General features: G+C 61.6%; 1 protein-coding gene across 1 annotated transcript; it reads right to left on the reverse strand.

Annotated features, from left to right (window-relative positions):
- Positions 1-322: 322 nt before the first annotated feature.
- Positions 323-8203, reverse strand: ISLR2 (immunoglobulin superfamily containing leucine rich repeat 2). Its single transcript, XM_037502131.1, is given in 4 exon segments — positions 323-2167; positions 2170-3774; positions 5150-5263; positions 8115-8203. Coding segments are annotated over 2 exon segments (2232 nt in total). The 5' UTR covers positions 3767-3774; positions 5150-5263; positions 8115-8203; the 3' UTR covers positions 323-1532.
- Positions 8204-13641: the final 5438 nt, after the last annotated feature.

A 13641-nucleotide genomic window follows, 5' to 3' on the forward strand; every position in this document is an offset into this window, starting at 1 on the left:
CCTTCTGAGGTTTCCTCTTGCTCGCCCCAGTTTTCCCGCCTCTGTCCCCCACAAAGGACCACAGAGCCCGGTTCAAATCGACTGTTTTATTGACTGTCTAGGTACAGACGCGTGTAGAAAAAGGGCGCGGGCCCCGGGGACTGCTCCGCCCCGGGCCGCACTTGTGCTGCGCTTCGCCGACAGGGCAGGTCCCCAAGCCCCAGCACCCCCCACCCCCCAACCCCGACCCTTCCTGCGGAATGAAAAAAAGAAGACCCCAGCCCGAGTGCCCTCGCGGCTCCCACCCGCTCTGCCCCTCCCTCCCCGCCCAGCCGCCCCCCGCCCCCCTACCCCCCACTACACGGTTACACTCGACAGGACAGACTTTCTGCTACGGGGCGCGCCGTCTAGGACCGCGCGCGCGGCCAGAATTCTCGCGCCAGGAGGAGGCAGGGCGGGGAGACGCGAGCACCGGGGGCTATTTTCCCCGCGGGTCCCGCCAGCACCTTCACGCGCCGGCTGGGGAGAACCAGGGCGCAGCCCCCCTGGAGACCCGGCCTGGGGCGCACGGGTGCTCCCTACGGCGGGGGCTGCTGGGGCCGGGGTCCGGGCGAGGCGCAGCCGTGGAACCGAGCGGTCGAGGGCCCCGATCTCTGAAAACCGCAGCTCAGCCTCAACGAAACTGGCCTTGGCCCCGGCCCCAGCCCGCGTCTGCGCTTAAGAAGGGCACGGGTTGCGCCCGGCTTTCAGTTAGGAGCGAGGGGCGAGCAGACGGATTCCCTCCCCGCGAACGCTCACCCCACCGCACCCCACCCCCAGAGGTCGGGAAGGGAATGCTAGCACCAGACCTGCAGAGTCGCTGTCTTTGGAAACAACGAAAATACGAAAATCAGGGCGCGGAGCTGAAAGGCGCCGCGGGCACCCGACTGGGCCCCAGCTGGTCGGAATAGAGAGGGGGTGGGGAGCCAAAAAGGTGGCGTTCCCTGCCGGGAGGGGACTTGAACACTAAAAAACGAGGGACTTGCCACCGAGTCGTGGTTTCTGCAAAGCGCAACCGAAAAGGGCGGAGCAAGGCCGGGGAGGGGCCCCCCGCGGCGCCCCAGTCCAGACTTCTCTGCCGGGACGCGCTGACCCTGCGGCCGCAGCGCGACCACCAGACGCTCCGGGCGTCCAGCCGCGTCTCCGCTGACTCCTGCGCCCGTCGAGGACCGGGCTGGAGGGTGAATTTTGCAGATAACAATTGTGATGGGGATGGAGAGCGTGGGTTTCGCCTCGCGGCCAGCGCACGGCCTCTATATAGCGAGGACGCGCAGGTGCTTCACTGGGCAGGAACTTCAGTTCACACGGGCAGGACAGTCGTGGGCGGCAGGAGGGCTGGTCAAGTCGGGCTCCTCCCAGTAGAAGCCCCAGCGGCCAAGATGGGGCGGTAGTGGGAATAAGAAGTAGGGGTGTATAGGGGGCCAAGGGGGGGGGGTCATAAATCTAGCCAGCCCTAGGCCTCAGCTCCCAGGGACCCAGGTGGGGGTTGGGAACGGCGGGCCGGGGACTGGGGTTCAGCCAGCCGTCTGCCGGTAGTTGCCGTTGATCTCCGGGGCGATGTTGACCGCCTCGGCCCCCAGGGGCAGCCGGTCGCTGTATTCGGAGCCGGCCTCGAACTCCTCCTGGTTGGCCTTGGACTGGGACTCCACCAGCGAGCAGGCCGCCAGGCTCTCCTCCCTCTGCAGGTCCCCAACGGGGTCCCCCTGCTCCGCGTCTTCCTCCAGGCCCTCCCCGGGGACCTCCTCCGGCTCCTCCCCGCCTGGCCCCGCGCCGGCCGGGTAGCTCTTCTCCGACTCGAGGTAGGAGGCGCGCGGGTCGAAGTCCGCGGCGATGCGCTTCTCCATGGGGTCCGGGGCCTGCGGCCGCAGGATCAGACGGTAGGGCTTGCCCGGGTGTTTGGCCAGCAGATGGCAGCAGGCCGCGCCCAGCAGGGGCACGGTGGCCAGCACCAAGAGGAAGACACTCACCGCCACGATGACCAGCAGGGAAGGCAGCTCCTTCTTGGTGGCGAACACCACCTGCACGTGGCAGGCCTCGCCGGCCAGCGCCAAGCACACGGAGTAGTTGGTGCCGGGCTGCAGGCCGCGGAACCAGTAGGCGTTGACGCCCTCCTCCACGCGCGACCACTGCACCGCCGCGCCGCCCCCGCGGGGCACAGGTACAGCAGGCGCACCGGCCGCCGCCCGGGCCGCCCCGCCCCGCCCACCCCGTCGCCGCCAGAGCCCCGGCGGGCGGCGAGCGGCATGAGCTGCACTCGCGCCTCGCGCTCCGCCACGTCCAGCGCGATGACACCCAGCTCGAAGACGTGCGGCTTGAGCTCCGCGCTCTGGTTGAACGCGTGGTTGGACACGTACCGCGCGGGGTCCCCGCGGCCGCAGCGCTGCTCCTCGGCCGCGTCGCCGGGAGGGTCTTCCTGCTCCGCGCCCTCGCCGAGCTCCTCCTCCGGGGTCCCCTCCGTGTCCCCGAGGACGCCGACCCGGGCCAGACCTTGGCCTTTGGTTTTGCTCTCGGGCTTGGAGGGCAAAACGCTGTTGCCCCTGCCCTTGGCCGTGAACTTGCGCTCAGAGGAAGGCGTCTGTCCATCGGGGTCTCCCCCCGCGCCAGGGGAGTGCTTTGGGGGACTGGCCGCCGCCACCGTCACGCGGACTGCCGTGGCGTTGGAGCCCAGCTCATTGTGCGCACGGCACGTGTAGACGCCCGCCTCCTTGGTGCTCAGGACGGGCACCAGCAAGGAGCCATTTGTGAGGGCCAGGAAGCGCGGCGAGGCCGGGGGCGCGGGCCAGGCGGGTGCGGGAGACGGAGTTGGGGCCTCGGTCTGTGTCGGCTGGTCCTCATCTCCATCCTCCAACCCGTCGTCCGCCCCGTCCCCGCCGCCTGCTCCACTGAGGGCCGGCGGCTCTAACACGACAGTGCCCCCCGGGATCTGAAGTTGCCACTGCAGGCGGGGCGTGGGGTGTCCTTCGGCGATGCAGTGCAGTACGAGCGTCTGGCCCGCGCGCAGGGGGCTGCCTGGCTCCTCGGGTGGCGGCTCGGGGCTCAGACGCACCGTGGGCGGCGCGCAGGACAGGGCCGGCAGGCGGTGGATGGGCACCCCTTGCAGCTCGGGAGGCGAGGCGCACGCGATGGAGTCGGGCTCCGGTAAGGACACCCGAGTGCTGGCAGCCCAGGCCTGCAGCCACACCAGGCTGCAGCTGCAGTGGAAGGGGTTGTGGTAGAGCTGCAGATGGGACAGCGCGCTCAGCGCATCGAAAGTGCCGGGAGCCAAGGTGCGCAACCTGTTGTTGTTGATGCGCAAGGAGCGCAGGTCCGGCAGCGCGCCCAGGGCGTCCCGGGGCAGCGAGCTCAAGCGGTTGTGATTCATTTTGAGCAGCTGCAGCGCGCTCAGGTTGCGCAGGTCACTCCACGGGAAGCTAGAGATGAGGTTGTAGCTCAGGTCGAGGTTTTTGAGCTGACTCAACACGGCCAGGGCGCCGGCCTCCACCGTGCGCACCTCATTGTGGGCCAACCACAGCGACGTGACCTGCGTAACGTCGGCGAAAGCCCCGCGCCGCAGCACCGCGATCTTGTTGGCGGACAGGCTGAGCGTGGTCACGTTGGCGGGCAATCCCTCCGGCACCTCCGTCAGCTCCTTGTAGGCGCAGTCCGCGAACTGGTGCGCATACTTGTCCACGCAGCCGCACGGCGCTGGGCACGCGCCCGCCACTCCCAGCAGCGCCCAGGCCAGCCCCAGCAGCCGCAGCGGCATCATCGCGGGTCCTGCAGAGGGAAGCCGGGGAACGGGAGGAGGTGACTCGGTTTCCCCTCCTCCCCAGCAACCAGTTGCTCCGAAATCCTGGCCAAAGCAAGCCCCGGGGCGCTGGTAGCTTGCCCTCGGGGCCCAGGAGACTTTTTTGAGCACGAGTGGTCTCAGGGAAAGCCTCCGGATTCAATTCCTGCTTCCTCTCGGGACCCCGAGACCCCTTTCCAGAGGATTCTTACCTCCCTCTTTTTTTCTTGCCTGAACCCTCACCCTGGCGCTGGACCCTCCACAGCGCCGCCGCTCACTGAGGTGCCCTGGCTTCTGCACTGACTCGTCTGCGGTCCCCAGCCTTGTTTAACCCCGTGAAAGGGATGCAGAGAAAGTGTATTTTTGTTCCTGACCGGCTGCCCTCCCTCGAACTCTTTGTCCCACCCACGCACAGCACCTGCACCCACAGCCATGCACGAGCACAACAATGCAAACACCCGCGCCGGGGCTGCCATCTCACCGCCAACTTCTGCAGGGGGTTAGAGGTTCATAACACACCTCGTACACACGCACACACACACACACACGCACCCAGACGTGAACACCGTATACCCTGGGGACCTCATTGTTCTCTCAGGCTGCACCCAGGCATGTGCACAGCGTTTTCCACCACGAGGCAAAGCACTTTTCTGTTCATTGTGAGCATCGATAGACACAAGGGCACAAGTCCTCTCGCGAACCGACCCCTGCGCGCGCGCACAGGGATACAGGTGCGCCCTTGGATGAGCACAAAACCCTCCGCTGAGACTGAAGCCCCAATGGATCGCAGTGCAAGAACTTGGGGTGGTGGGAGAGAAAGACCTGTGGGACCCGGGGAAGGCCCTCTCCGCTCTGGTCGAGGCTCCCACGAGGGAGGAACCAGGGCTTTCTCCTGGCACGGACCAGGACCGCGGGGATCGTCAGTAAAGATTCCCCTTCTGGCCCGTCGGAGCCCCGGCGGCTGGGGGAGGGGGTGGAGTCCCAATCGACAGGTCCCCTATCTACGGAGGCAGAAGGCACTAGATGGTGCTCCTTTCCCGCAGCTCCTCCGCGCTGGACCCCGCTCCCCGCCCCCCTAAAACCCTCACATCCGCAGCCACACACACACACACACACACCACACACACACAGACTCCCTGCCCCCATCTTGGGCTCGCACGGGTTGGGCAGAGCCCCTCCCACACGCGGCCTTTGGGAATTCCGATTCCACACCCCCCACTACCCCCAACACACACACTCCGCCTTTGCTCCGGGGGCACCAGGGGGAGAGCACCTCCCCTCCCCTCCGAGTCTGGCGGTCAGGGTGCCGCCGGGCTCGTGCGCCCACACCTGGGTGGGTGCGGTGGGGCAGTCCTCCAGGCTCACCCGCTGCTGTCCGACTCCCGGCGCGCTGCCCTCGGGCTGCAAGCTCTGCTCCAGACGGGGTGTCGCGAAGCCAGGACGACAGCCCAAGGGCGAGTCCCACATCTGTTGCAGGGGCTGTGGGAAAGATGGGGGGCGGGGGCAGAGAAGACAGGTAAGTGTGGGGACTCCCTTGGCCCGGAGGTGCCACTTCAGCTCTTTCTTTTGCTCGTCTTTCTCCCACGTCCCGCCTGCTGCCGATGGAAGAGTCCTCGCGCGCGCCCGGGCTCGTCAGGGACGCGCACAGCCTCTCCCACCTCCTGCTTCGGCTACATTTGTTAAAGCCGTAGACGTTCTCCCGGTGGCCCAAACAGGTTGGTCGCCGGGGCGCCCCCACGCCCATCACCTCCATTAACCCCCCCCCCATTTACACATCTGCTGACTTGGTCTCTCCCCCTCCCTACCCCGTGCCCTCCCCGCGCGCAGACGCTCAGACACAGAGAGCCTCGCACGACCCGCGGGCAGCCTTCACAGGGGAGAACCAGCCGTGGTCACGGCATGATCGCGCCCAAGTGTTGCGCTCGCGCTGCTCCCCCGCACATTGCCCCAGGCACAGCGTCGCCGGGACCCGCGCCCTCCCGCGCGCCCACGCAGCGGCGTCCACTCACCCTCGCGCGCCGGTCCCTCCAGGCCCGCCAACTTCGCTGCTAATTGCACGCGAGCTGCTTTTACACCCCGCGACACGTGAGACAAACCATCTTTGAGGAATTTGGGGGAAAGAAAGGCGCACAACGGGGGTGGGGCGTGTCTTTGCTTTGAAACTCTTTTTGCAAGGCGCGCGGCGGCGCGGGCAGACCTGGAGCGGAGTGGCGCGCAGCCCGGCTCGCGCGGGCGCTGCCTGCCCGCACCCTCCCCCTGCTGGCCTCCTCCTCCCCGAAGCCACGTTCAACACGATGCATAATTGATGGTGTTAGCAGAGCACCTCACCCTCCCTGCCATTTTTTTTTTTTTTTTTTGCCTGGATCTGGGCAGACACGAGCTCTGGACTCCGCCACCCCCACGAGTCCCACCCGGGGAAGGGAACCAAGACCCAGCAGGGCGCGCGGGGCAGTGACCGCCTCCTGCCCAAATCACTGCCGTCCCCGCCGAGCCTCTTAAAGCCCAATTCCTAACCTCTGGTCTTTAGTGGCTAAGCCAGCGCTTGGAGCCCCGGACCTGCGCGCAGGCGGTGTGGACTGTCAAGCTGGGCTCCCCGAAAGCCGGCCTGAATGCACCCAGGCGCTTCGCTTGCCCGCTGGAGGCGACGCGGTGCGGGTGTTGCAGCCGGGAGCAGCAGGAAAAGGGATGCCTGCAGATGTCTGCTCTTCTGAACACCGTGGGCTGCGGACTTAAGGCCCCAGCATCTCTCTCCCTCCTCTTCCCCAGCCAGTCTCTTCGCAGCCTTTCAGGCAAACGCACCATCCACCCCACACACGATCCCCCAAGCCTACGCAGCCCCCACCGCCCCACAGTCTCACACCCTCACACAACAGCTGGCCTCTGCAGACTCCAGGACTCCTTCCTCTCTGTTCCCGGCTCTCCCTGTCTCTGACAAAACCTGGACATTTCTTTCAGCGACAAGCAGGTGGAGGCGAGGGCATGTCGCCTAAAACCGGATTTCTGCGCCCCCCCCCCCCATTTCCTCGCTGCCAACAGCAGCCCTGGAGGCAAGAATTGGAAAAGGAGTCACAGGTTCTGGGGGTCACGCAGAGCCTCCCGCACCCCCATCTTTTCGGGGGGACACTGAGCCCTTGGAGGACAAATTCCCCTCCCCCAGCCTTCACCCGGGCGGCGAGGTCTCAGGGTGTGGGTCGATGGCGCGGGTTTGGGGCCTCTGCGGCGATCAATCTTGGGATTTGAGTGTGGAGCATTTTAATGAGATGGGGAGGGGGGGGGGCTAGGAGCGCTGCATCTAAAGAGACCACCAAGCAAAGGTTCCAGGAATCCTTTGTAAATTAGAAACCAACAGACTGGCGCGTGCCGAGTGCCAGGCTTCCCTCTGCACCTCCTGCCGTCGCTGCGGGCAGCCCAGCCGGCTGGAACCACCGCGTCGGCTGCGCCGGGAAGCAGAACCCCAACTTCACGCTGCCGACTGGGGCCCGCGGTCTGCACAGCCGACCCCACGGAGGGCGTGGGGACGCCCCCTGGGAGAAGGAGTCTTCGGGGAGGGCGGAGGGTGAGCGCCCCTTAACCCGGGCAGCCCCGCGGGCCCCGAGCCGGAGAGTCGGCGCCTGCGGGTGGGCTGGGCTGGGCTGGGGCGGGGTGCGCCGGGCCCGCGGGGCAGAGCCTCTTTGTCTGCGCAGCCGGGGGTGGGAGGCTCCCTGGGCGCAGGGTCGCGTCTAGGGAGTCCTAGGGGGGCGGTTCTGGGAGCCACGTCCCTGGAATAGGAGTTTGGGGAGCCGGGGCCCAGCAGCCCGGGTCCCTGAGGGCGCGCCCGGGAGACTTCCCCGCGCGGGGGTGGGGCGCGCGCCTGGCTTGGAGCAGGGACCCAGGCTCCCGCGTGGAGGCGCCCTGCTCGTGGGCCTGCACCCAGTTTTCCCCTCTTTTCTGGCTCCTTTTGCCTGGGGCGAAGGGGCGGGCGCGGGGCGGGCTGCGGGCGGGGAACTTGGAAGGGTGGCGGGTGGGCAGGAGTGGAGTGCAGCGACGAGCGGCCCGGATCGCTGGGACCAGCCCCGTCAGCGTCCCAGACACCTCCAGGGTCCCGGAGTCGAGGCCAGAACCCCTTTCCTTGCTGTCTTCCGAGGGGAGCTGAAAGGGCCGCGCGCGGGCAGCCGAGGGCAAGGCGGCCCACCCAGACCGGGGCGCCGCCCCCCGCGGGCCCCCGAGGCCACCCCCTCCCCGCGCGCCGCACGCACACCCCCCCCACCCCACCGCACCCCACCCCCGCCCGTCGCTTTTGTTCCGCGCGCCCTGGCGGGGGGGGGCACGGGGGGGGGGAGACAGCCCTTACCCCCGCCTTGCACCCTGGAGAGCCCGCTCTGGCGGGGCTGGCGCCCGAGTCCCCGCGCGCACGAGGGCAGGACCCGCCACGCCGGGGAAGAAGCCGCGGCGCGGAGTTCGGCCCCCGGGAAGGCTGCGCGTCCCCGCCCAGCGCCGCCCTGCGCGCCCAGGGGGTGCCAAGTCTGTCCCGCCTAATAACGGTGCGGCTGCGGGCGGGCCGGGGAAGGAAGAAAGGATCCCACACCCGCCGCCCACGTCTTTGATCGTTAAAGAAATAGGCGCCTCGTCAGGTGTGTGGAAGTAGGTGCGGGGCGAGAACCGATTCAAGGCTCCACCGTGCAGAATCTGGGTAAGGATTTGTGACCAGGCTTTGAGGTCCCGACCCTCGGCAGACCCAGGGGCAGAGATCGGACAATGCAGACAGCATTCTTGCGGGTCGGCCTTTCACGCCGACCTCGCCCATCCAAGAGGTCCCGGGTGTGGAGCGGCTAGAAACTCCGGGAATCCGGCCACTGGTTCCCCTGCCTCTGTCCGCGCGGGGTGTCGGGCCCAGGTCTGGTCCGTGCGCTCCCCCTGCTGGACACTACCTGCCGGGTGCAGCGCCCTGGGCAGCGCCAGGCGGGGACTGGACAGGGAGAGCTGCAGCCAGAGCCAGGCCCCAGCGCAGGAGCGGTCCTGGACTCTGCTGTCCCTCCGCCTCCCAGTGCCCCAAAGTGAGGGACACTACACCAAGGCCCAGAAGTTTCCTTCATCTACCTACCCAGACTCATTCCAGGAATCTACAACCTCGTCTCTCCTGCCCAACACAGGGCTGTTTTCCAGCTTCCTGCCCCCTTGTTTCCAGAGCCCAGGGTGGGGTAGGCATCCTCCATACATTGAAGGAGGCTGCTGGCATGAGGGCATGAGCTTATTCTCCTGGGAAGAAATCTTTCCCCATCCCTTCCTTTGGCCTGAGCACAAAAGTGAGTCTTCTACAGGCCCTGGAAGACTTTGTCTTAAGACTTTGTCAGGGGCCTATAAAATGTCTAAGACCAGAAAAAGAAGGGAAAAGAAAATTGCAAAATTGAAAGTAATAGATGTTTGATTAACTGTTTAGGATGGGTAACAGTATACAAATGATTCAGCTGCAACTACTGCTGGTTGTGTGTGCCTCTGTATTTGATGTGGCGGGTGGATGATTAATGGACGTGGGAGAACCTGTGAGAGTCAGAAAGACAGGGCCCAGCAGGACATTAAATATCCCCTGCACAGTGCTTGCTTGGGCAGCACATGTGCTAACTATCCCCAGCACAGCGGCCTGCCCCGGAGACCTTCCCCTCAGTTGCTCTCCAGCCAGAGTCTCCTAAACCAGGACTTCCCACCTTGCAGTGTCTGCAATCCTGGCTTCACCGCCCCCCCCCACACACACACCCAGGACACGCACATTTGTTATTGCAGTTTCCCAGAGGAATCAGGCGGCACTCAGAGAGATGGAGAGAGAGATTGACTTGTCACACTGCCAGGCTCAGTGGGATCGCTCCCAAAAGCCTGAGGCCTGAATTGCAGGAATGGTAAGGTTTTATACAGTTCATATGAGGAAGCTTGTTACCCATCCATCATAGACTTTCTTTCTTGTTTGGGAAGGGAGTGAAGGTAGCCTGGATGCTACTGTGGGCGAGCAGCACACTGCAGGAAGTTTCTGCTCCAGCAAGCAGCAGAGTCCAAGCAGCACACTTAGCAACTTCCTGCTTCACATTCGCTTAGCGTTGGGCCACTCTGCCCAGGAAGCGGCTTTCCCTTTCTTATCCCCGGCAGAAAGCTCACCTTTTGGGAAGCCAGTCCCTATTTATTAAGCTCTCCTCTTTCCTGCCACCCCTCCTTTCCCTCATACATGTTCTATGTAGTGGTTGGGAGGAAAGGTTCTGGCCTCAGATTCTACCATGTACTAGCGGTGTGACCTTGGCCAAGTTACTTAACTTCTCTTGGAGAAAAAAGGGTATGAATTAGAAAAACTCTTTTACTGGGTTGCTATGGGGGTTAAATTAGTCAGTGCATGCAAAGCACCTAGCCCCAGGCACTTAGTGCTCAGAAGTGAGCAATTATTTTTTTCAACAATGGCTAGAATTAGCCATCTTGATTGTCTTGCACAATTGGGTACAGGTTTGATGGGAGGTTCTGCTGCACAGGCCCCTGCAACCTTGTGTCCTGTCTCCACTATTTTTGTCACTAACTCCCCCCTCCCTACACACACACACACACGTGCACACGCACGCACACACACACACACACAGAGCTTAGGTCTTGACCAGCATTGCTACAATTATTTGTAAATTTTTCTGGTCTCATATACTTAGATCCAAATTCTCCTGTCACGGATGCCTATTTAGGAAGATAGACCTGCAGCTGCAGCCTTGGTGGAAGTTTTTAATTAAAGCCACAATCTGTTTAAGTATTTATGGGCTTTATAACTTTAATTATTTTCTAGGGAAAAACAAAAACTCCACATTTGCATCTGGGAAGACTGTTGATTTCAGAGGAAAGTGGCAACCTGTGGCAGTTTGCTGGAGGCAACAGCGAGGAATTTTCTGAATGGTTCAAATGAAGCTCGACATTATTAATAATCTGGGATCCAGTCCATGACCTTCCTCCCAGAGCTTTCATGAAATTAGTTTAACATGCTGGCAAGGCCCTTTATTGCCATCAAAATTAACGACAGCTCTTCCAGTGGCATCTCATGTAATTATCTGGGTCTAAGCTTGTCTGAAGCTGGGGAACTCCTGCCTGGAAAAGCAACACTGCTTCCCATGAGGGGCTCGTGCTTAGCTGTTCTCCCCAGCCCAGCCCAACGGGTTCTTCCTGGGGGCAGGGTGCACCACCACAGCATCTCCCAGGCAGGGCGATGTAGGGGAAGGGATGGCAGATATATCCAGCTGCAGATAATAAATTCCCATCTCAAAGGGCTTGAAAGTGTTAAGCAAAAAGCAGGTCTGGTTAATTCAGGTTCTTTCTGTCTCTCTCCTTTGTCCCCTTTGTAACAGGGTTTCAGCCTGTTACGGCCCTTGGTGCAGTCAGAGTGTTTCAGCAGTGGCTGGGGTAATATGCTCACGGGTAACAGACCAGGAGGCTACCGAGTCTGGATTCTCTCTCTTTTTTTTTAAAGATTTATTTATTTATGCATACAAGAACTGGGGTGCAGGTGGTGAGAAGATTCACCAGAGGTGCAGGTGGTAAGAAGATTCACCAGAGACAGAGTGGGGAACAGAACAGACAGACTGACTGAAATACACTGCTGAGGGGAGCAGTGGGCGAGACAGGAGAGGTCTGCCGTGCCATGTGGGTAGCTCCCTAGCCAGGGATTGAACTTGTGCTGCAGAGACTGTGGAAAGCTTCATAGTGCTGTGCTTAACCCCATGCACCACCAGGGAGATCCTGGATTCTCTTTCCAGAAGCTATTTCTCCGTAGGTCTTAGGACTCTGTACCCCTGAGCCAATCACTGGCAAACGGCAGGAACTGACTTGTTTAAAGTAATTTAGAGTAGACACTACAAGCAAGAAATCCCCTTTAAACAGGAGGGCTGGGAATTGTGTGGTCAGAGTAATCTAATATCGTGTCCAAATAAACTGAAATGAGAGTGACATAATTACAGATACACCACAGTCGTTACCCCTTCTGTGGAGATTAGACATCTCTGTCCTCAGCCTGTGAGCTGACTCAGATCAGGGCTGAGTATTGACCAGGACTAGGGCTCAGTGTGTAGCCAGGTTTAGATCCCAGTGTGTGACCAGGACTAGGGCTTAGTGTGTGACCAGGATCAAGGAACACTCTGGGGTAGGCAGACAAACTAGAAGATTCTCTGCTTTCACAGAATTCTTGAAAGGCGAAAAATCTGTTCTTGAAAATGCCTGTGCTGGGATCCAAAGCTATTTTGGGAGCAGTGGAAGCTTCAGCCTTTCGTTGCATATTGACGAACGAGAGTTGTTTATGAACGCAAAGCTGTTCTACAGGACTTCACATCCTGAACATGTCATCCGGTTCCGTGGCAGCGAAGAGAGGCACTTCACTCTCGAGGTGGCAAACAGAAGGAAGAATCTAGCCTGGTCTTACCAAGAATGCAGAGGCAGCTCACAGCTGCCAACTTCCCACCCTCGCTGGGTGATCTTAAACAACTCTGCCCTCTCTGCTGAGTTTTCTCCCCTGTGAAGGTGGGCAGGCTAGGGGTGCTCTGAGGCCCTCCCAGGGTTCTATTCTTTCCTTGGAGCCGTGATTAAAGAAGCCAGTTTGCAGGTTGAGCTGGGGCCTCTCAGGACCTCTGGGGCTCCCTGCAGGACCAGTCTTCTCAGGTCTCACATATGGGGACCACAGCTCGCCTTCCTCATGCCTTTGCGCAGTTTCTTCCATCACGCTGCAACCTGGCATCTCTTGAGGTCAGCAGCACACCTGGGCTGGGAGCTCCTTCCCCAAACTACTGCTCATTACACTGTGGTTAGGCAAAGTCCTGCTTCTAAACAACCCCCCAAAGGCCCTTCACCTGGTAGGATTTAGGGGGAGCAGGGAGCCAAGATCACTGAAGATATCAGGATCCTCCTGTCTGGGCCCAGGAGGAAAGACAAAGCTGCCAGGGGCTCCCTGGTTGGGGTGAGGGTGGGGGGGCAAACAGGAAGGAAACCCATCTCCTCCAGCAGGACTGGTCACTCCTCCCTGACCTGACATCCTCATTTCTCCATTGCATGGTTCCATCAGAGGAACTGAAGAGAGGCCACAGAAAACACCCTTTGGGTCACCCCACCAGAGCCCATGAGGCTAAGGGCATCTCTTCCTCCTCCCTGCCCAGGCTTAGTGCTCCTGGCAGGTCACCCGGAGCCTTCTCATCCACAGTCCCCATCGAAGCCCGGGTCAGAATACCATGGGCACACTGGGCAAGGAATAAACTGAATTTCCTCCCTAGTATCTTCAGTCTCTCACTACCAACAGGCTCTTCGCTTCTTTCAGAAGTGGTTTCCCAGAGCAGATCTGAGATGAGTGTCCTTGTGCATGGGCTTGACAGTGGACATGCCTCAGCAGAAATGTGCAAGGGGAAGGGGAAGCAGGAGAGGAAGGGAAGAGGCCCAGCCGGGGTGGGGTTTCAGGCAGCCTCAGCCATGCCAGGTCCCAGGGAGCTCTGGCCATAATCACACCTGAGTTTGTCCCAACATAGGCAGAGCAGCTCAGCTTCTGGCCCCCGTGGACACACACAAGGCAGACTCTGGGCAGGAGCTGCTCCTGGGTTTTGAAACTTCCAGGCATTTCCCTCTCTCTGTGACTTTGTCAATTAGCTCTAGTGGCCCAAGGGTGGACTCAGTGGAAAGTCAAAGGGGTGAGCTGTAAGAAGCAAAGCACAGGCCAGGACTGGACACTGTCTGCTGTGTCATTCACACCACCCGTAGTCACTGTGTCTGCCTGTGTTGCCAGGTGCCGAGCTCGGCATGGGTGCAGCATGAACCAGGCAGATGCTGCCTCTGCCCTAAGAGAGCCTGCAGGCCGCTGCACTTCCCAGTGTGTTCAGATCACCTCCACACAA

The sequence above is a fragment of the Talpa occidentalis genome, unplaced genomic scaffold (genome assembly GCF_014898055.3).
Source record: "Talpa occidentalis isolate TD23 unplaced genomic scaffold, MPIMG_talOcc4v2.1 talOcc4.11, whole genome shotgun sequence".
Taxonomy (NCBI): Eukaryota; Metazoa; Chordata; class Mammalia; order Eulipotyphla; family Talpidae; genus Talpa; species Talpa occidentalis.